We start from the raw sequence: 22,568 nt of genomic DNA, 5'->3' as shown, positions 1-22,568 counted from the left end.
AGTGAACCAGTAGATGGAAGACCTCTCTATCTGTCTCTCCTTCTCTTTGTCTGTAACTCTGCCTCTTAAATGAATAAAAAATAAATATTAAAAAAAATTCATAAATGAATGATACTGCAAATGTGACACCAATATGGCAGCAGAGTGACATTAATATGCCACAGCCAATATCCAAGGCCATTGCTGTCTGGCAGTGGCAGTTGTCAGAGCTGAGCAGCACTCATTCTGGGAGGGTGTCTGGAAACAACAGAGTGCTGAGTCCACCCCAGACTCAGGAGTTCTGAGCTGGCCTCTGAGAATGCACATACCCCTAACAATTCTCTTCGCTCAGCATCCAAAGATGCCGGCTAGGCTGCTGGTCCAGGGGACACACTTGGAGAACCTCTGCTGGAGTCATAATGATATCATCTATTGCCCAGTGCCAGGCCCTAGTGAGAGGTAACCGGAAGACAAGAAAGGCTTTTTACTTCCCTTCCAGGGCCCCCTTCAATCCCTGGATCGTTTCTTTGCCCTTCCCAGAGACACTAACTTCTGCTGGGCTTCTCACAAAAGCACCTGCCTCAGGACTGGCATTGTGGCACAGTGGGTTAAGCTGCCCTTGGGATGCTGGCATCCCACATCACAGCGCCAGTTCAAGTCCTGGCTGCTCTACTTCTGGTCCTGCTCCCTGCTAATGTGCCTGGGGAAGCGTCAGAAGCTGCTGGGGTCCCTGCCACCCACCGAGGAGATCTGGATGGTGTTCCAGGTTCCTGGCTTCAGCTTGGGCCAGGCCAGGCAATTGCAGCAATTTAGATAGTGAACTGTGGATGGAAGATCTCTCTGTCTCTCTGCCTTTCAAATCAATAAATGAAAGCTTAAAAAAAAAGAAAGAAAAGGAAAAGAAAAGCACCTTCCTCCTGCGTTCAGGGGGAGCCTAAGTCCCAGAAGGGGGGGTCTGGCCTGCATCACAGGAACGTGACATTGAGGCCCCACTTGATACACCTGGTGTTGAAAAGAGAGAGAGGCCAGAGCCCTAGCTCAGCTCCTGCCTCTCTGAGAACTTGACGTTCTATAGCCTTGCAGGGAGACATGACTTGGTGTGGGGCTGGGTTGGGTTGGGCTGAAGAAGGAGGATTTATTCTAACTCCTCAAACAGGACCATACCTGAGCCAGTGTCTTCCAAACTGGTACCAGGTCGGGTGGTCAGATCAGGGAAGGCTCAAGGGGTAAAGTCCTCTAGAGCATGGCACAGACAGGCCTGGACCCAGATCCCAGCTGTCTGCTCACACATGAGACAGGCACAACATAGACTTTCCTGAGGGTTTTCTGGAAGAATAAAAGTGACGAGGAGCCCCTAGCACACGGCTTGCCACACAGTATGATGCCCAGTCCTGCTTCCTAGCACTGTTAGGGGAAGCACCGACTCACATGCTGCTGGCCATGCCAGTATCTCCCTTTCCTGCGCTGGCACTGGCAAAGAATCATTAACTCCAGGATGTAAAAAGTGCACTTCAGGGGCCGGCGCTGTAGCATAGTGGGTAAAGCCGTCACCTGCAGTGCCAGCATCCCAAAGGGGCGCCGGTTCAAGTCCCTGTTGCTCCACTTCTGATCCAGCTCTCTGCTGTGGCCTGGAAAAGCAGTGGAGGATGGCCTAAATCCTTGGGCCCCTGCACCCGCGTGGGAGACCTGGAAGAAGCTCCTGGCTCCTGGCTTCGGATCGGCACAGCTCCAGCTGTTGTGGCCAACTGGGGAGTGAACCAGTGGATGGGAGACCTCTCTCTCTGCGCCTCTCCTTCTGTCTCTGCATAACTCTAACTTTCAAATAAATAAATAAATCTTTAAAAAAAAAAGTGCACTTCAGACAAAGACAATAATTCCACCAGTGGCTCTAGTCACTTCATTTGCTCCAGGGAATTATTATTGCTTGGTATTAAATAAACTAACATCTCCACGTGAGCCTAAGCACACTTCTATGCTCCATGCATGCAGGCCCTGGATTTCACTGTCCCCTCAAACTTCCTCGATGTCCTGAAAACCTTGAACTAGGCAGACAGCGAGCAGGCCTATCCCCATAGCACTAAGCGGAGCTCCTTTCTCTTCCTGGTAAGTTTAAGCAAGGCCCCTGCACCAGAGGGGAGACTGGGTGGAAATCTAATGTTAGAGCCAACATGTTGGGCCAGTGATGTGGCACAATGAGTTATACCGCCGCCTACAATGCTGGCAGCCCATATGGGCACAGGTTCAAGTTCTGGCTGCTCCACTTCCTATCCAGCTCCCTGCTAATGTGCCTGAGAAAGCAGCAGACGACAGCCCAAGTGTTTGAGCCCCTGCACCCACGTGGGAGATTTGGATGGAGCACCTGGCTCCTGGCATTTGCCTAGCCCAGCCCCGGTGGTTGTGGCCATTTGGAGACTGAACCAGCGGATGGAAGATCACTCCCTCTGTAACTGGTTTTCAAATAAATAAATCTTTAAAAATACAAAAAAAAAAACCCAACATGTCCATGACCTGATCAGGTTGGGCAAGTTCTTCTGTCTTTCTGCTTCTCAGTTGTTTCATAGGAAATAAAAAGATAATGAATACTTGAAAGACAAGCAAGACAAGAAACGTGATAACACATGAGATGTTTCCAGCTTTTTAACTAAAAACACAAAATAAAATCCAGTTTTTTACCTAATCTTCTAGAATAGGGGTAAAGGCACATACACTCCAGGCTGCTAAGTAGGGGACCTGTGACTAGAAGTTTCTAACTGGTGAATCAACTTCAAAGTCAGCTTTGAAATGCACATGGTACTGTCTGATGCTCAGCTCTAAATATCCACGAACAAAGTCTGTTTCTCACCTCCTCCACATGTCACGGTGCAGGGAAAGAAGTCAGTTTGTCTCCACTGGTGACTGATGGGCTGGTAAAAGAAGAACTGGACCACGCTGTCTTTGGCCACAGTGTACCTGGTCTGGACAGAGAGAAACCTGATTACACATCTGCAGACAATGAGCTGGTGGCTGGTGCTTTCCACACCTTTCAAAAATAGGGTGATGGCCGGCGCCGCGGCTCACTAGGCTAATCCTCTGCCTTGCGGCGCCAGCACACCGGGTTCTAGTCCGGGTCGGGGCACCGGATTCTGTCCCGCTTGCCCCTCTTCCAGGCCAGCTCTCTGCTGTGGCCAGGGAGTGCAGTGGAGGATGGCCCAAGTACTTGGGCCCTGCACCCCATGGGAGACCAGGAGAACCACCTGGCTCCTGCCATCGGATCAGCGCGGTGCGCCAGCCACAGCGTGCCGGCTGCGGCGGCCATTGGAGGGTGAACCAACGGCAAAGGAAGACCTTTCTCTCTGTCTCTCTCTCTCACTGTCCACTCTGCCTGTCAAAAAAAAAAAAAATCAAAAATAAGGTGAATATTCTCCACCTCTGTAGACAGCCCTGGACCAATCACAAACAACTATGCTGCATGGGTATTACAAGTATTTAAGATGGGAGGACATTTTATTTAGCTTTGTCATAAATGGGCACTCAGATGGCCTTCAGCAAAATTCTTTGGAGTAAGTTTCCAGATAATTCCATGCATGTTAATGGTTCACAAAATGTAGGAGGGCTTTTTTTTTTTTTTTTTTTTTTTTGGCTTCGTCTAGTTAACATTTTTTTTTCCTCCCAAAACACTTGACTTTGATGTCCCTGACAACAAGGACTGAGACTTTATGTAGGGTTGCTCACAGAAACTCAACCCAAGGGTACAAATATTGACACAGGAACATTCAAGCTTCTAAACTGGAAGGGCGGGGCACTGTCAGAGTGGATTCTCACTCAGAGACAGAGGTCGATTTAGTTTCAGGTGGTTTTACTCAAGCACAAGTTCTCTGCCTCCTTCTTCCTTTTCTTCCCTAGTGATTGAATGATGCATGAACTAAGGAAAAACTCCCAGAATGCAGCACAAAGAAAGGAAAAGAGAAGACAAAGGTTAAGCCCATAGTGCATAGTCCAAGGAACACCATCACACATATGAAATTCTAAATCAGACACATGACGATTGCTAAGAGGGGCTGGCAATGAGGCACAGCAGATTAAGCTGCCTTCTGGGATGCTGGCATCCCATATGAGTCCTGGTTCAAGTCCCGGCTGCTCCATTTCCAATTCAGCTCCCTGCTAATGCGCCTGGGAAAGCAGCAGAAGATGGCCCAAGTAGTTGGGCCCTTGCCACCCTCATAGAAGACCTGGATGGAGTTCCTGGCTTCTGTCTTTGGACTGGCCCAGTCCCTTACTGTTGTGGGCATTTGGACAGTGAACCATTGGATGGAAGATCTCTCTCTGTCTCTCTTTCTCTTTCAAATACATAAATAAATAAATCTTTAATTATGAACAGATATTTAAAGAACTACAAAAATAAACAAATTCTAAAATTAGCACAAAGAAGAAATTATTATCTATGGAAGAGTGAAAATCAGATTGATATCAGATTCCTTATCAGTATTATGGAATGCATGAAAATAAAACCACACCTTCAAAGTGATGAGGGTCAAGACTTTTGGATCTTTGGGCCAGTGTTGTGGTATAGCAGGTAAATCTACCACCTGTGACACCAGAATCCTGTATGGGCACCAGTGCATGTCCTAGCTGCTCCACTTCTGATCCAGCTCCCTGCTAATGGCCAAAAAAGCAGCAAAAGATGATCCAAGTGCTTGGGCCCTGCCATCCAAATGAAGCTCCTGGATCTTGGCTTCAGCCTGGCCCAGCCTCAGCTGTTGCAGCCATCTGGAGAGTGATCTGGTAGATAGAAGATCTCTCTCTGTTTCTGTCTCTGTCTCCTCTCTCTCTCTCTCTCTCTCTCTCTCTCTCTCTCTTTATCTCTCTCTCTCTCTCTCTGTAATTCTGACTTTCAAATAAATAATTTTTTTTTAAAAGGACAATTTAAAAAAAGGAATTTTGGATCTAGGATGACATAACCAAGTGATTCATCAATAATCCATGATCAATATCAACCTATAATCAAACAACCAATTAGCAATCAGTAAAATAAAGATTTTATCAGACACAAAGGTATCTGTAAAATTTTGCCACTAGGAGATACTGGGAAACAAAAAACAGAAAAAACTACTAAAGGATGCACAGAACAGAAACCAATATAAATTTAAAAGAAAATAGATGCAAGAAGAAATGCTGATGAAATAAATCAGCAAAGCTTACAAATGAATCCAAACAAGCACTGACTGAAAATAATATTTGGATATACTTGCTATGAAATTATGCAGAAATTCCAGACATGAGATGTATGTGTGTGTGTAGGGAGGCAGGCAAGACCAGGGTTATGGTGACAACACTGGTTTCCAGAGGTAGAGCACAATGCTAAAGAACTTGGCTTCTGACTATGACAGAATGCCTCACTGTTTTTTTCTTTTTTTGGACAGGCAGAGTTAGACAGTGAGAGAGAGAGACAGAGAGAAAGGTCTTCCTTTTCCCATTGGTTCACCCCTCAAATGGCTGCTACCGCCAGCAGGCTGAGCCGATCCAAAGCCAGGAGCCAGGTGCTTCTCCTGGTCTCCCATGTGGGCTCAGGGCCCAAGCACTTGGGCCATCCTCCACTGCACTCCTGGGCCACAGCAGAGAGCTGGCCTGGAAGAGGAGCAACTGGGACAGAATCCAGTGCCCCAACTGGGACTAGAACCTGGGATGCCGGTGCCGCAGGCGGAGGATTAGCCTAGTGAGCTGCGGCGTCAGCCAAGAATGCCTCATTTTTTTGACTTTTTTTTTTTTTTTTGAACAGGCAGAGTGGATAGTGAGAGAGAAAGACGGAGAGAAAGGTCTTCCTTTTGCCGTTGGTTCACCCTCCAATGGCCGCCACGGATGGCGCGCTGTGGCCAGCGCACCACGCTGATCCGAAGGCAGGAGCCAGGTGGTTCTCCTGGTCTCCCATGGGGTGCAGGGCCCAAGCACTTGGGCCATCCTCCACTGCACTCCTGGACCACAGCAGAGAGCTGGCCTGGAAGAGGGGCAACTGGGACAGAATCTGGCGCCCCGACCGGGACTAGAACCTGGTGTTCCGGCGCCGCTAGGCGGAGGATTAGCCTAGTGAGCCGCAGCGCTGGCCAGAATGCCTCACTTTTGATAAACCCTTCCCATGAGAATCAGTAAAAGCGTTGCATAGAATATTGTGAAATGCATGTTAGGGCATCAGAGAATCACCGTGCTCATGAGGGTTTGCAGGGCCGGGATCTGAGACACAAAGGAAGCCCAGAAATCTGAGCACACATTTGGTACAGCTCTGGCAGCACCTTTTCCCTCGCCACACTCTCCAGTGTGCTAGTGGTTCCTGGAGGCTGAGAACCCGAGTCGACCTGGCACCAGACCCAAGGGACCGGAGCAAAAGTTGGAGCTCAGGCTTGCCAAGGTGCGGGGTGTCAGGAAACACCCCAGGCCCTCATCTGGAATCCCACAAGGCTCTAAGCTATGGATAAAAGTCAGCTGGAAATCAATCAGCTTTCAGAGGTAAAGAAGCCTGCACTCAAATTATTTCACAATTCCTTATTGGATAAAGGTGATTGGCTTGTGACTTAGCTGTCTTCTAGAAGAAAAACATTCTAGTTCCAAATTATATCTATAATCTCTCATGTCTAACACACAGTACGGACTTTAAAACTAATTAGGAAGGGCTGGTGCTGTGGCATAATGGATAAAGCCACCATCTGCAGTGCCAGCATCCAATGTGGGCACCAGTTCAAGTCCTGGCTGCTCCACTTCCGACCCAGCTCTCTGCTGTGGCCTGGGAAAGCACTAGAAGAAGTCCTTGGGTCCCTGCACCCTGTGGGAGACCCAGAGGAAACTCCTGGCTCCTGGCTTCGAATCGGCCCAGCTCCAGCCATTGTGACCATCTGGGTAATGAATCATCAAGTGGAGGAACCTACCTCTGCCTTTCTGTGACTCTGCCTTCCAAATAAGTAATAATCTTTAAAAAAACCAATTAGGCAGGGGAAGTGGTTACCCTAACAGTTCAGATGCCCACATCCCACACTGGAGTACCTGGGTTCAATATCTGGCTCCAGCTCTTGACTCCAGCTTCCTACCCTGGGAAGCAACACTGGTAGCTCAGGTAATCGAGTCCTTCTTACCCAAATGGGAGATTGGAATTGTGTTCCTGGATCCTGGCTTCAGCCCTAGCCTTGCCCTGGCCATGTGGGCATTTGGGGAGTGAACCAGTAGATGAGAGATCTCAGTATCTCTCTCTCTCTCTCTCTTTCTCTCTCCCCCTCTACTCCCATCTCTGTGTGTGTGTGCACACCTTTTGAATAAATAATAAAAATGAAGTTTACAGAAAAAATGTAAACCAACAAAAAGTGAAAATCATACATGCTAAACATAATTACAGGAAATATAGATACTGACATTATGGTTACATAAAAATTTAAGCATATCACAGCTACCTCCTGTAGCCCCAACATTGCTCAATTCTTATTTATCTCTGCAGTGGCTTAGCAACACCTATATGCCTTGGATTATGAATTTTAGTAATCTTGGAATAAATACTATGATCAAAATGTTTAAGAAATCAAATAAGAGTAGAATTTCACTAGAAACAGAGAAGTTGTAATAAAAGTAAAACAGAAATTCTAGAAATAAAATACAATAATTTAGATCAATATATCAACACCATATTGATCTATTATATTATTAATAGTAATTAGAGTGGAGTTTGATGAATATTTTCCCAAAGAGCCACACAGTAAAGATTTTAGGTTTTCAGACTACATGGCCTCTGCTGTAATTAGTCACCTCTGCTAATGCAATGCAAAAGAGGCCATAGACTTATGTAAACAAAAGGGTGCAGCTGTGACTCAATAAATCTTTATTTGTAAAATCAGGTGATCAGTTTGATGGCCTATCATATGCTGATCTGTGAATTAGGCATACCTGAGCACAAAATCAGCAAAATGACAGATAAGAAAAAAGTGGAAAATATACATTTGGTATAAAGGTAAACGTACAATTGCATCCCTAGAAATAGAAAATAAATAAAATAGGATAGAAGCCATATCTCAAAGAGGAAATAAGAGAATCATCCAAAACTGATGGTGGATATCAAGCCACAGACTCATGGGTACTATGGATCTCAAACTGAAGAGTCATAATTACATTGCAGTCACATCAGTGAAGACCAAAAACAAAGAGAATACACTTAAAAGCAGATGGAGAAAAAGGACACATTACCTTCTAAGGAACAAGAATAAGATTGACAGCTGACTTCTCATCAGAATAAATGGAAGCCAGAAGACAATGGAGAGAGATCTTCAAAGTGCTGAAAGAAAATAGTTCACAGTGACAAAAGGGTCAGCTCACTAGGAAGATGCAGGATTCTAAATGTGAGTGACCTAACAACCAGGTTTCAGAATACATGGTGCAAAATCCATGGTTAAGGTGGTGTTGGGGCTGGTGCTGTGGCGTGGTGGGTTAACCACCCACCTGCAGCACCTGCATCCCATATGGGCACTGGTTTGAGTCCTGGCTGCTCCACTTCCAATTCAGTTCCCTGCTGAGGGCCTGGGAAAGCAGTGGAAGATGGCTTGGTTGTTTGGGCCCCCACACCCACGCGGGGGACCTGGAAGAAGCTCCTGGCTCCTGGCTTTGGACAGGCCCAGCTCCTGGCATTGGGGCCACTGGGGGAGTGAACCAGTGAATGGAAGTTCTCTCTCTCTCTGTAACTGTACCTCTCAAGTAAATAAATAAATCTTAAAAAAAAAAGTGGTGTTGTTAGCACGTTTCTCGTGGTAACTAATGGAAGTATCAGACAAGGGGCACTGTGGCTTGGTGGGTAAAGCCACCTCCTGCAGTGCTGACATCCCATATGGGTGCCAGTTCAAGTCCCGGCTGCTCCTCTTCTGATCTAGCTGTCTGCTATGGCCTGAGAAAGCAGTGGAGGATGGCCCAGGTCCTTGGGCCCCTGTACCCATGTGGGAGACCTGGAAGAAGCTCCTGGCTCCTGGCTTCAGATCATCTCGGCTCCAGCTGTTGCAGCCATTTAGAGAGTGAACCAGTGGATGGAAGACTTCTCTCTGTCTCTCCCTCTTTCTATCTTAACTCTATCTTTCAAATAAATAAATAATCAAAAAGAAAGATCAGACAAAAGTCAGGAAAGTTGTAACCTGAATATCACAATTAATAAATATGACTTATTTTCATTTGTATATCATTGCATCCAATAGGTAAAGATTACATATCACATTCTTCCAAAATTTGCAATATTTTGAATCCAAAATCAAATGTTATAAGTTTTAAAAGACTGAAATAATATAGTATATCTTTGATTGCAATAGATTAAGCTATAAAAATACATTATAAAAGACAACTGGAAAAATCCAACATTCTTAAATGTTACATTTCTAAATAACTCACAAGTTAAAACATATATCATTAAGAAAATTACAAAATAATCTCACTGAGAGATGAAAGAAAACATATCAAACCATGTGACACTAAATATAGACATTTTGAGGTAAATTTAAAGATTTAAATGCATATGTAATAAAGAAATAAGGATGAAAATAAAATCAATGATGTGAACATCACCTCAAAAAAAGTTATAAAAATCAGCATATTGAATCCAGAGAAAGTAGCAGGCTGGAGATGGCAAAGATGAAAGCAAACATTATTGATGTTGAAATAAAACTACATTAAAAACAGTCTTTACAAAGTCAATAGCTGCGAAAAGTATAACAAATTTGATAGCCCTCCAACACGAGTGACCAAGGAAAGGAGAGTAGGCACTAATGGCCACCATCAGCAATGTGAAAGTGGACTCACTATATAATGATTATAACTATAGAATACACAATAGGGAACATTATGGCAAAGACTTTTAAAAAGCCTGTTGAAATAGACAAATTTCTTTAAATAAAACTGACACATGATGAAATAAGAAAATATGGCCGGCACCGCGGCTCACTAGGCTAATCCTCCACCTGTGGTGCCAGCACCCTGGGTTCTAGTCCTGGTTGGGGTGCCAGTCCATTCCCGGTTGCACCTCTTCCAGGCCAGCTCTCTGCTGTGGCCCGGGAAGGCAGTGGAGGATAGCTCAAGTGCTTGGGCCCTGCACCCGCGTGGGAGACCAGGAGGAAGTACCTGGCTTCGGATCGGCACAGCACGCCAGCCAAGGCAGCCATTTGGGGGGTGAACCAATGGAAAAAGGGAGACCTTTCTGTCTGTCTCTTTCTCTCACTGTCTAACTCTGCCTGTCAAAAAAAAAAAAAAAAAAAAAAAAGGAAATAAGAAAATATGAAGAATGCTCTATCTTTTAAAGACAAGGCATAATTCTAAAAATTCCTTGGTGAACATTTCCAAACATGTAAAGACTAAAGAACATTCTATGCAAACTATTTTAGAAAATGAGAAAAGAGAGAGAACCTCTCAACTTCTTTTAAAAAATCAGTATAAAATCCATACCAAGATATGAAAAGGGCATTTCAAGGAAAATAAACACACAAAACTTCTCATGGACATAAATAGGAAAAAATTTAAATAAATCAATTTAAAATCACATCTAGTAATATGTAAAAGGGTATACATTTTGATAAAACATAAAATAAATACTGCCAAGAAATTCTAATAAAAAAGGATAATGAACAAGTTGGATCTATTACAGGAAGGTATGGTTAGCTAACTATTTGAAGAAAAATCATTACAATGTATTCCATGAAAATAGAAAATAGAGCAAACCACAGGACCACCTCACAAGATGAGAAAAAGCATTTGATAAAGTTGTGCACTTATACCGTGCGTGAGAACAAAGTGAACTAGAGGAACAAAATTTCTCTCATCAGATAAAGAATCTACGAGAGTGTACAGCCAATGTACCTAACGGGGAATCATGGACAGCTCTGCCCTGAAATGAGAAGCGTGGCAAGACCCACGGCTGCCTCCCTCCACTCAGCACTGAACCAGAGGTCCCCAATAACGCAGCGTATCAGGAAAAAATGCATATGATGACTGCAAACAAAGGGAAAGAAAACGGTCACTATTTGCAGATGTCACAAGTGTGTGTGTATGTGTGTGTGTTCTAGAAGAATCCACAAACTGCAACCAGTAGTATTTATAGGTGAATACAGCAGGAGTGAAATGGCAACACACAAAAAGCAATTTGCCTTCCAGCCTCCAGCAACACACTAGAGAAAGGAAATAAAGATACTATTTACGGCCGGCGCCGCAGCTCACTAGGCTAATCCTCTGCCTTGTGGCGCCGGCACACCGGGTTCTAGTCCCAGTCAGGGCGCCGGATTCTGTCCCGGTTGCCCCTCTTCCAGGCCAGCTCTCTGCTGTGGCCAGGGAAGTGCAGTGGAGGATGGCCTAAGTGCCTGGGTCCTGCACCCCATGGGAGACCAGGATAAGTACCTGGCTCCTGCCATCGGATCAGCGCAGTGCGGCGGCCATTGGAGGGTGAACCAACGGCAAAGGAAGACCTTTCTCTGTCTCTCTCTCTCACTGTCCACTCTGCCTGTCAAAAAATAAAAAATAAATAAAAAAAGATACTATTTACAACATCAAAATAACAAACACTAGGGAATAAATCTGAAAAAAGATAAGCAAGACATACATTAAAAATTGTAAATGTTGAAGGAAACTTTATTCTTATTTTTTAAAAATATTTATTTATTTGAAAGAGTTACAGAGAGAAGTAGAGACAGAGACAGAGAGATCTTCCATTCACTCCCCAAATTGCCACAAAGGCAGGAGCTGGAGCCATCTGAAGCCAGGAGCCTGGAGCTTCTTCCGAGTCTCCCAAATGAGTGCAGAGGCCCAAGGACTTGGGCCATCTTCTGCTGTTTTCCTAGGCACATTAGCAGGGAGCTGGATTGGAAGTGGAGCAGCCGGGACTTGAATTGGCACCCACAGGGGATGCTGGCACTGCAGGCGGCAGCTTTACAAGCTATTGCTCAGTGTCAGCCTCTTGAGGGAAATTTTAAAAGAGCTAAACAAATTTATGGTCCTACCGTATTTATGGATGGGAAGACTCAGTACTGGTAAAGTGTCAATTTTCCACAAATTGATCTATGTATTCAATTCCAATCAAAATCCAGAAGAATTTTATAAAAACTGACAAGCTGATTTCACTATTGATACAGAAATGCAGAGTCAAGAATAGCCAAGATAATCTTCAAGAAAAAAGCTGAAGAACTTATGCTGCCACATACTGAAACTTAATAATACTACAGCAGATAAATCACAATGGTACTGCCACAAATTTGTCAATGAGACAAAGCAGAGTCCATAGAAACACCCACGTTGCGGTCAGTAGATTTAGGACAAATAGAGTAAGTGCTGTCCTTCACCCAGTGGCTCTTAGTCAACTAGAGAGTCATGTGGAAGAAAAACAGTGATCCGACTTCACCACATGTACAAAAATAAATTCTCAGCGCATTGCAGGTCTCGGTGTGAAAGGAAAAACCATAAGGCTCGCAGAAGCAACCACAGAAGATCATCTTCATGACTTCGGATGAGACCATGATTCCTCAACCAGGACACAAACAGCACTAAGCATAATTAGAGACTGATACAAACCAAAACGAACGTGGCCTACACTGGCCTCCTTACTTGAGTGATAAAGTTCGGTCATGCAGGGTTAACTCTAGCCTCACCTGATGTATAAACAAACTTTTATTTAACCTATGAGTACACCCTTGTCAGTAAACAACCACAGCTCAGCCAATCACAACAGCCAAGCTTCAGCCAGTCTCAGTTGGCCTAGCCATCAATCAGACCATGTTCATGGAAGGCAAGCACTGACCATAGCCAATGTCCCTTCCTTTCCTCTGCTGTTACTACAACCTGTACAGGCGCTGGGATGAGGTATTCTGACCCATTGTCCATCTGCAATGCTGCCCAGTGCTCGAACCATTTTTTTTTTTTTTGCTCAAGTTAAATTTGTTAAATTCAGCTGGTCTCAGCTTTTCTTTACACAAACACTACAGTAGAATTAAGAATTTTGCATAGAGTCCTAAGTGGAAAAATAATGAAAATAAGACGAATGAAGAAACTGGCTTTGGAAGCTAAAAATAGAACACCAAAATAAACTCATATAAAGGTGAATAAAAATTTAGGGGCCAGTGTTGTGGTGTAGTGGGTTAAGCCAATGTTCCTAATACTGGCATTGCCTACTGGAGTGTTGATTTGTGTCTTGGCTGTTTCACTCGGATCCAGTTCCTCGTTAATGTGCCTGGGAAGGCAGTAGAGGCTGGCCCAAGAACCTGGGTCTCTGCCTTGGATGACCTGGATGGAGTTCCTGGCTCCTGGCTTTGGCCTGGCCCAGCCTTGGCTGTTACAGCCATTTGGCTAGAGAGCAAGTGGATGGAAGAGCTCTCTATCTCTCTTTTTCTCTCTCACTTTGTCAATCTGCCTTTCAAATCTCTTTAAAATTTTTCATTTGAAAAGAATTTAAAATAAAAAAAAAACTCTGAGAACTAATTGTCCAAACTAAAATGTAGCTCTTAGATGTCTCAGCCAAACAAAAGGAAAATTAGAGAAGGAATCAAGTAACAAGTTTAGGAATGAAAAGACATAATGATAGGTACCTCTGAGGTTGTTTAATGATAAGCAAACATTTTAAAAGTGAAGTTTGAAAAATTAGATGAACTGGACACTTCTTTAAAAAATGTAAATTGCAAAATTGGCTCAAAAAATAAACTAAAGAGAAACTGAAATGGTTTCCAAGTCCTCTCCATTACTACCACAAAGAAAAAGAAAAAAAAAAAAAACACAAGAAAGAGAAGGGAAGGGAAGAAGGGAAGAAGGGGAGAAGGGTGGGAGGGAAGGAGGGAGGGGACAGGGAGAGAGGTGAGAAAGAGGTAACCCTCACTGTAGTCCTGTGCTGGCATCTGCTTCGTGGAAGACCCAGACAACTCCCCAGAGCATGGGTTGGAGTGGACGTGAGGCCCATTCCTTGTCGATGAGAGGTGGTAGCAGGTGCCCAGGGACGCTTCTGGGAAGAGCTCTCCTTGTTGAGGAGGTTCACAAGAAAGACCAAGGCCTGGCCGACTTCCCGACATTCTCTTACCTGCTGTGGCACCCGGACCCGTCCCCTTTACTCTCAGTGTGGGGCAGAGGCACACCAAGTTGCTTTAAACTCACGCCCATTAACCTCCAAGGAGTCTTTACGCTTCGGGTAAGCACAGGCATTTTCCCTCAAGTGTGTGTCCTTGCTCTTCAAGACACATAGTTCATGCTTCTTTCTCAGTCCTCAAACTTCCATCTCCTCCCTCATCCTCATCCATAACTGATAACCTTGCGATCCCTTTCATGAGCTAATACAAACAGGGAATGTGCAAGAAACTCCTGCACACCGTGCCCGGGAAATCCGTCCCTAGTGCATGGCTCCCCTCTGTGAGCATCTCCCGTCAGTGGAGAAGAGCCCAGGAGCCCTGACCAGTCAGCCAGGTCTTCACCAGCTGCCCATGGGGACCAGAGGTGACGAAGCCCAACAAGCACTTTGACAAGAAAAGGACATGGGAATCTGACCAGCCACTGCTTGCTGGTCCCAAATAATGTTTTCCTTTTTTTTTAAAGGTTTAATTTTTTTTTTTTGAAAGGGAGAAAGATATTTTCCATCCACTGGTTCACTCCCCAGATTACTGCAATGTGAGGGCTAAGCCAGGAGCCCAGAACTCCCATGCAGGTCTTCTAGGGCCTCTAGCACCTGGGTTACCTTCTGCTGTTTGCCCAGGTGCATTGACAGGGACTTGGAGGGGACGTGGACCAGCCAGGACTTGAACAAGGGCTCCACTACGGCATGCTGGTGTTACAAGTAGCTACTTAGCCTGCTGTGCCACAACCTCAATCCCCAAATATTTTTTTCCCATATGTACTTACAGCTGCCCTGTTAACAGTCATTTTTTCATATCTTAGTAGAAATGGTTGATTAATATGAGCAATAGATGAAGATAAAGTAAACTCCACTGCTGACTAAGGTTTTATATTACTTTGTTTTTGTGTTTTTTGTTGGTTTTATAAACTAGCAGAGAAAATAAATACTGAATTTTAGATCTTGAAAGGAAAACTTTAATTAAAAAAAAATAACTCCTTAGGTCAAAAGCTTCCTGGGGTTGGATCCTCACACAGCCCCCAAATGACTCCTCTGCATTTCAAAGTAAAAATGTCGGGATACCAAGGAGAAAAATGATAGGAAATCTGGTATGTGACCATGACATGGAGATGGATCAAATGCCACTTGCCCTAAGTCAGCCATTTCTTCGTGGTCAGGAAGGAGGTGCTGTGTAAGGGCACATATGATCCTTTGGTCCTACAGTAAAGAAACTAAACTGGTCCCATGAGTCAGTCACGGTTACATCAGCAACACCAACTTTGTGCCTTAAAAAGCATGATTAATAAAACTTGCTGTGAACTTCAAACAGAACCATATTAAAATGTAAATTTGCCTAGACTCTTTGCAGACATATGTTCCATTTAAAAGGATTGTTTTGATCAAAAATTAGGTTAAAATTATATAATTTACACTCTTTGCAACAGCATGATTCTGAAAAAAAATAAATCAGTGAATTCATATATTTCCCTTAAGCTATGCCCTACTGGTGGTTTGAATCTACTGTTGTGATGAAATCTTCAGTTACAGGTCTTTTTAAATAATCTAGGAGCTGTTCAGAGGTTTATCCATGTAAAATATCTTCAAATGCCATAGAAATATGATGAATGTTATCATTCTTCCTTGGACAAGCCCTTGGCATTACCATTGAAAATTACTAATTAAGACAGTCTTAGTCCCAGAAGCAACCTATATTTGGATGTTTGTCCCTCAAATTCCAAGAACAATGCATTATATTAACATCTTTGGAGAGCAACATAGAAGATACAAAATGAAGAAAAACTATTAGCTAAATATATACAGTCCCTCTCTCTAATACTTGAAACTTAGAAAAAAATCAAGTTCCTTTAATCTGCAAGGTCTTTTTCTCCCCCAAAGGGTTTGTTGTTGTTGTTTGGGGATTAAGAGGTACAGTCACAACAGACCCAGCCAGCCATAGAAGGTAGGCTGTCCCCATTGCTCTGATCATCTCCACAAGCCCAACTGCCCCTGTCCCCTTAAAGGGGGAAAAAAAAACTGGGCATGAAGGGGCAACCATTAAAGTTGAGCACAATGCTGTTTCACAGCAAAGCAAACTTACCTTTTAATTCCATTCCATAAACCTTTTAAATATTCTTGCATTACCCCTGTCTGTTTCGGAAAATGAGTTTTACGACAACAATAAGGAAATGAATTCAAATTCAGCTACCTGATTTGGCCACTTCAAAATACTGTCGAGAATTTATAGAACAGATTTTTGTATAACAATAGACAAAGTACATATACATTTATGCATGTAACTTAGCTGTGAATTTTGGTAACTACTAAATCAATATTTGAACTACTTTAACCAAAAAATTCCCTCAACAGGCTACATTATAGGAAACTACGTAGAATTTCAAGTTTCTACCTTTGATGAGTGGCAAACAAATGAGATGGAGGGGCTGGCATTGTGGCGTATCGAGTTAAATTGCTGCCTGCAGCACCAGCATCCCATATGGGCACTGCTCCACTTCTGATCCAGCTCCCTAGTAATGGTCTGGGAAAGCAGCAAAAGAGGGCCCAAGTATTTGGGCCCCTGTCAACTATGTGGCAAACCCAGAGGAAGCTCCTGGCTCCTGGCTTCAACCTGGCTCAGTTCTGGCCATTGAAGCCATTTGGGGAGTGAACTAACAGATGGAAGATCTTTCTCTTTCTTTCTCTCTCTGCCCCTGGCCCCAACTCCCATAACTCTGTATTTCAAATAAATAAATAAACTTCTCCAAAAAATGAGGCAGAATCTTGATTTTGAGAGGGATGATGAAATAGGTAGATTTTCTTTTCTGTTGGCACGACTATGGGTTGAGTTGTGTACCCCCAAAGATAACCCAGAAGTCCTTGCCCAAGACACCGCCGAATGTGATGTTATTTGGAAATAGGGACTTTGCAGATGTAACTGAGTTAAGATAAAGCCATATGGTGGGCCCTCTTCAAATATGACTGGTGTCCTTACAAAAGGAGGCATGAAAGCAGACATGCACAGCGGAACGCCTGAGGGGCAGCACACAGAGTTTTTCACAGCTCTCAGAAGGAGCTGGTCCTGCCAAGTTCCTGACCTTGAACCTCCAGCCTGCAAAACTATGGGACAATCCATTCTGCCACTCATGCCCTTGACTTGTGGTGCTCTGCTAACAGCAGGTTCAGGAACTGAACGCACGCCCTGGCTCTAACGCTGTGCCTCGCCATGTTTGGGAACAGGTGGGAACGGATCCACTTAGCCACTAGCTGCACCCCAAGGTGAGGCTGTAACACCTACTTTGGGAGAAAGGGGAACTGGTGGGCTCACAGCCTCTCCTGCCTGGACAAATTAGGAAAAGCACTACTTGGCGAGTAGGGAGCACAGAGAAACAGAAGTCAGAGCTTGCTTAGCTGAAAACAAGTGGAAAAGCAACCAGCAAATGTCTTCCTGAAGAAGCACGATATATCTGCATGGAAGAAAAATGACTCCCTAAGAAGACAACTGACAGAAAGAGGACGACTTCAGGCCACAAAGAGGAGAGCATCCCACCCCTCAGAAAGTGGATGTCTGTTTTATAAAGAGAGGAAAATCGCCAGTGCCACAGCTCACTAGGCTAATCCTCCACCTGTGGCGCCAGCACACCAGGTTCTAGTCCTGGTTGGGGTGCCAGATTCTGTCCCGTTGCTCCTCTTCCAGTCCAGCTCTCTGCTGTGGCCTGGGAAGGCAGTGGAGGATGGCTCAAGTGCTTGGGCCCTGTACCCGCATGGGCGACCGGGAGGAAGCACCTGGCTCCTGGCTTCAGATCAGCGCAGCACCGGCCATAGCAGCCATTTGCGGGGTGAACCAAAGGAAGGAAGACCTTTCTCTCTGTCTCTCTCTCTCTCTCTCTCTCACTGTCTAACTCTGCCTAGCAAAATAAATAAAAAAAAATAAAAATAGAGGAAAATCTACCAGTAGTAGCTAAAATTTAACCATGGAAGAGATGTCTTCATCAAAGCCACTGGGTTTTGTTTTATTAAATATGAGGGGGAATTCAAAAAACTCACGGAAAAGGTGTTAAGCATGAATGTTTAAATGTTTTGCACCAAAATCAGGTTATCTTTCAATTCCATTTTTCTGAGAACTTTTTGAAGAACTTTGGTATTCTCATGGGAATAACCTTAAAATTTATATTCACAAACATCTTCTCACCAACGCCAGTGTTCAGCAAATGCTCACTGAACAACTAACACCTATTTCACCTTGCAGTCAGTGAAGCAAGCTCGCAGCACCAACTCTGGGTTGAGACCCTCTACTGCTCCCTGGTGGCAATTTGGGCACATTGAAGAAGAAACATAGTCACTCAGGAGTTCATATACAAAATATCCGCCACACAGCAGGGCTGTGATAAGTGTCATCCATGAGAAACGAGTTATTCAAGAGAGCAAGAATATTCAGGATGAAATCCACTGGAAAAGGAAAAAGTGCCAACAGTCCAACTATGAAGATGCAGCTGCTTAAAGAATAGAAAAAAAAGGTTATTTTATAAATAGTGTCTAAGTTGCTAAACATCAGAATCTGAGAATTGACCATTATAAGACAATCCTAACATCCCACTGATTTCCATTTATGTGAGGACTTCAAAAAGTTAGTAGAAAATAGAACTCAAAGAGAAGTTTATATTGGTGCAAAAAATGTTGAAATCCATGCAGTTTTCTGCATAGTATGCATTTCTGAAGACTCCTCACGAGCATGGATCTTACCACTTTTTGTACCAAAATAAACTTTTTAACTCCGTTGTCCATGAACTTTTAGAAGTCCCCTCATATTTTACTCTATCTGTAAGAATGTAGTCGTTCTCAACAACCCATTTATGAAAGGCCCACGGGACAGGGTCCAGTTCAGGCACTGTGTGAACAGGTGGTCCTCAGCCCTCCTAAACGAGCAATGGGGAACGATGGTCAGTCTCCCCTACTGCATCCTCTCCCAGGTGGAAGCCAAGTCGTCCATGCTTATTTCTTCTATTTTATTTACTTTTCATTTATTTGCAAGGCAGAGTGACAGAGAGATTTTGTGTCCTCTGGCTCACATCCCAGATGCCCCCAGTAGGGCCAAAGCCAAAAGCCTAGATCTTCTTCTGGGTCTCCCGTGTGGGTGGCAGGGACCCAATTACTTGATCCATCCCCTGCTACCTCCCAGGGTGTGCATTAGCAGGGAGCTGGATCAGAAGCAGACGTGGGACTCACACCCCGGCACACTGACACGGGACATGGACTACACCATAAAGCTGGTCCCACATCCTCCATTTTCACACCAGCTGCTCCTGGTTGGCTGTGATGGAAACACAGGGCAGGCTGTCCACAGTGGCCTCACGTGCACTTTTCCCATCCTCCTGAAAGTACAGCCGTAATTTGACTGTATGAGGGACCAGAAAGAGACGGATGTGAGCAAAGAGTTTCTGATCTTCGCAACAACACAGGCTGGGCAATACCACAACGTTCCAAACAAAGCAAATAAATAACTGATGGAAAAGCCTGTTTCCTAGAAACCCACATTATCTGGACAAACTCCAAAATCAGAGAAAAACAGCAAAGTCATTCTCCTCCATCACAAGTGCCCCTGATTTTTTGCCAAGGTCTCTCTCACCAAGCACAACGCAACCACACACACACACACAAAAAGTGGTGGATATGGAAACGAGGCTCTATGTTTCTGTGAGTCAGACAGCTGTATGCAACATCCTCTTTGATAAATATGTGTGTTTTAAATCCCTTTCAGTCTACGGAGAGCAGAAGCTTCCAGGAGCCGAGGCCAAAGTCCAGAACTGTTTATGAAGTCTTGAGAGAACCAGCACGCAGAGACAGGGACACAGAGAAAGAGTGCGAATTCAGATACTGAACAAACAACATGTGGTTCAAGTGCACTCTATTAGGAGATGAATATGCCAGTTGGGCCAGAAAGGATAACATAATTTAAATTATGAATTTAAACATTTCAGGGCAGGCATTTGGTGCAGCAGTTGAGATACTCCGGGGAACATTCACATCCCATATAGGAGGACCTGGGTTCAACTCCCAGCTTCGCTTGCAATTCCAGCTTCCTGCAGGGCACACCCTGGGAGGCAGCAGTGAGAAGTCCCTGCCACCCATCTGGGAGACCAGGATTGAGTTACAGATTCCCGGCTTCGGTGTAGCCATCCCTGGCTCTTTGCAGGCATTTGGGGAATGAACCAGCAGATGGAAGATATCTGTGTCTGTCTGTCTATTGTTTCTGTCTTTAAAATAAAATGAAAAATATAAAACTATTTTAAAAACTATTTTCAGAATTAGATATTATACGTAAAACTAAGACACATACCCAGAAAGCATTTATCATCTCTGAAATGGCCATAATTGCTTTCATTATAAGATGTATTCTTACAAATATTTTTTAAAAACTGGGCATATGCACACAAATACAGGTGTGTGTGTGTGTGTGCGTGTGTGTACAAGGACATTTCAACAAGTTCATGAAAATTGAGTGTTATGAAAAAAGGATGCATGAGCTTCAAAAATTTTTTGCAGCAAAATAAGCAAATCTTTTAATTCCATTTTTCCATACATTTCTTGAAGTCACCTTGAAGAAAGTATATAGTTTGTGTATCTACATGTGTTTTTGTATGGACTCAATAAACTGTGTCTTTGAGTTCCGTCCACGCTGGTACTGTAATGTCTAGATCATCAAGCTACCATCTACTCAGTCGGACACCTCCAAATTGACTTGGGAAAAACACACAACCTGGGAAAACAGTAAGCCCAAGGGAATGAAACATGGGTTGGGTGTTTGCACGTGGATTGTCACTGCCTGAGGAAGAAGTGGCATGGTCCTGACTACAATAAGGCAAACACAGAATCTATGCCATGACCACAGGCCAGAGAGAAGGAATGACAGACAGCAAGGATGGCTCCCCCAACCCTTCCTCAACTTGACTGTCAAGGAAAGATGCCAGCGCTGAGGGCCTGACAAGGAAGTCACAAACCCAAATGTCCGCCAAGGTTGGACAGATAAAATAAAAGCCCGAAGAGAGACGAATGACAACCAGCTCTGGCACTTCCAGTGCTAGGGATCCAAGAGGGAGTGGTGTGGGCCACGGCAACCCTGGAGAAGGAGCCCCCTTCCCCACCCCCGGAGGACGGCTGCCACCCAGCGGCAGCCAGCGGTATTGCTGCTAGGGTAAAATGCAAGCTAGAAGTCAGAGCTTCCCATTTTTATTTTTATTTTTTAAGATTTATTTTATTTATTTGAAAGAGTTACAGAGAGAGGTAGAGCCAGAGAGAGGTCCTCCATCCGCTGGTTCACTCCCCAGATGGCTGCAATGGACGGAGCTGTGCCGATCCGAAGCCAGGAGCCAGGAGCTTTTTTCGGGTCTCCCACGTGGGTGCAGGGGCCCAAGGACTTGAGCCATCTTCTGCTGCCTTCCCAGGCCACAGCAGAGAGCTGGATCGGAAGAGCAACAGCTGGGTCTCGAACCGGCGCCCATATGGGATGCAAGTGCTTCAGGCTAGGGCTTTAACCTGCTGCGCCATAGCACCAGCCCCTAAAGATTCATCTTTTAATTTTTTATTTGTTTGAAAGGCAGAGTTACAGAGAGAGAGAGAGAGAGAGAGAGAGAGAAGGAAATCTTTCCTCTACTGGTTCACTCTCCAAAGTTGCAACAACTGGGGCTGGGCCAGGCCAAAACCAGGAGGCTAGAATTCCATGTGGGTTTCCCATGTGGATTACAAAGACCCAAGTACTCGGGCCATCTTCTGCTGTTTTCCCAGGTGCATTATCAGGGAGCTGAATTGGAAGGGGAGCAGCCAGGTTTCAACCTGGCGCCCATATGTGATGCTGGCATCTCAGGCAAAGGATTAACCTGCTTGGCCACCACGCTGACCCCTAAAGCATCTTTTTTTAAATTAATTAATTAATTTTTTTTTTGACAGGCAGAGTGGACAGTGAGAGAGAGAGAGACAGAGAGAAAGGTCTTCCTTTTCCGTTGGTTCACCCCCCAATGGCTGCTGCGGCCGGCACACCGCTCTGATCTGAAGCCAGGAGCCAGGTGCTTCTCCTGGTCTCCCTTGCGGGTGCAGGGCCCAAGCACTTATGCCATCCTCCACTGCACTCCCGGGCCACAGCAGAGAGCTGACCCGGAAGAGGGGCAACCGGGACAGAATCCGGCGCCCCAACCGGGACTAGAACCCGGTGTGCCGGCGCCGCAGGAGGAGGATTAGCCTAGTGAGCCGCGGCGCCGGCCATGCCTCCTGATTTTAAGTATTGACCAATGAAGAAGCAAGTTTCCAAAATGAAACAACATACTGTGCAAGATGACACTTGGCTGGTCACACTCCAGGCTGAATTGGGATTTGAGAAATTTGGATCAGTTAGTAACTCTCTGCTGGCAGGACCCACGGCTTACTGAAACACTCTTTGGCAAGCTGATATGTGGAACACAGTGCTTTTGAAGGTATTGAGTTTTTTCCCCTTTTCTTTTTCTTTCCATATACAAAACTACCCAGAGTGAGCATGTGGGCTAGCAGTTAAGAT

General features: G+C 44.7%; 1 protein-coding gene across 1 annotated transcript in view; it reads right to left on the bottom strand.

Annotated features, from left to right (window-relative positions):
* ADAMTSL3 (ADAMTS like 3) overlaps positions 1 to 22,568 on the bottom strand; it is a 411,707-nt gene that overhangs the window by 175,862 nt on the left and 213,277 nt on the right. Inside the window, exon 10 of the mRNA XM_008275279.4 lies at positions 2,822 to 2,933. Coding sequence (XP_008273501.2) covers positions 2,822 to 2,933 — 112 coding nt within the window. The remainder of the gene's footprint in view (positions 1 to 2,821; positions 2,934 to 22,568) is intronic.

This window comes from Oryctolagus cuniculus, chromosome 12 (genome assembly GCF_964237555.1).
Source record: "Oryctolagus cuniculus chromosome 12, mOryCun1.1, whole genome shotgun sequence".
NCBI classification, from domain to species: Eukaryota; Metazoa; Chordata; class Mammalia; order Lagomorpha; family Leporidae; genus Oryctolagus; species Oryctolagus cuniculus.
This window is presented reverse-complemented; position numbering and strand designations above follow the sequence as displayed.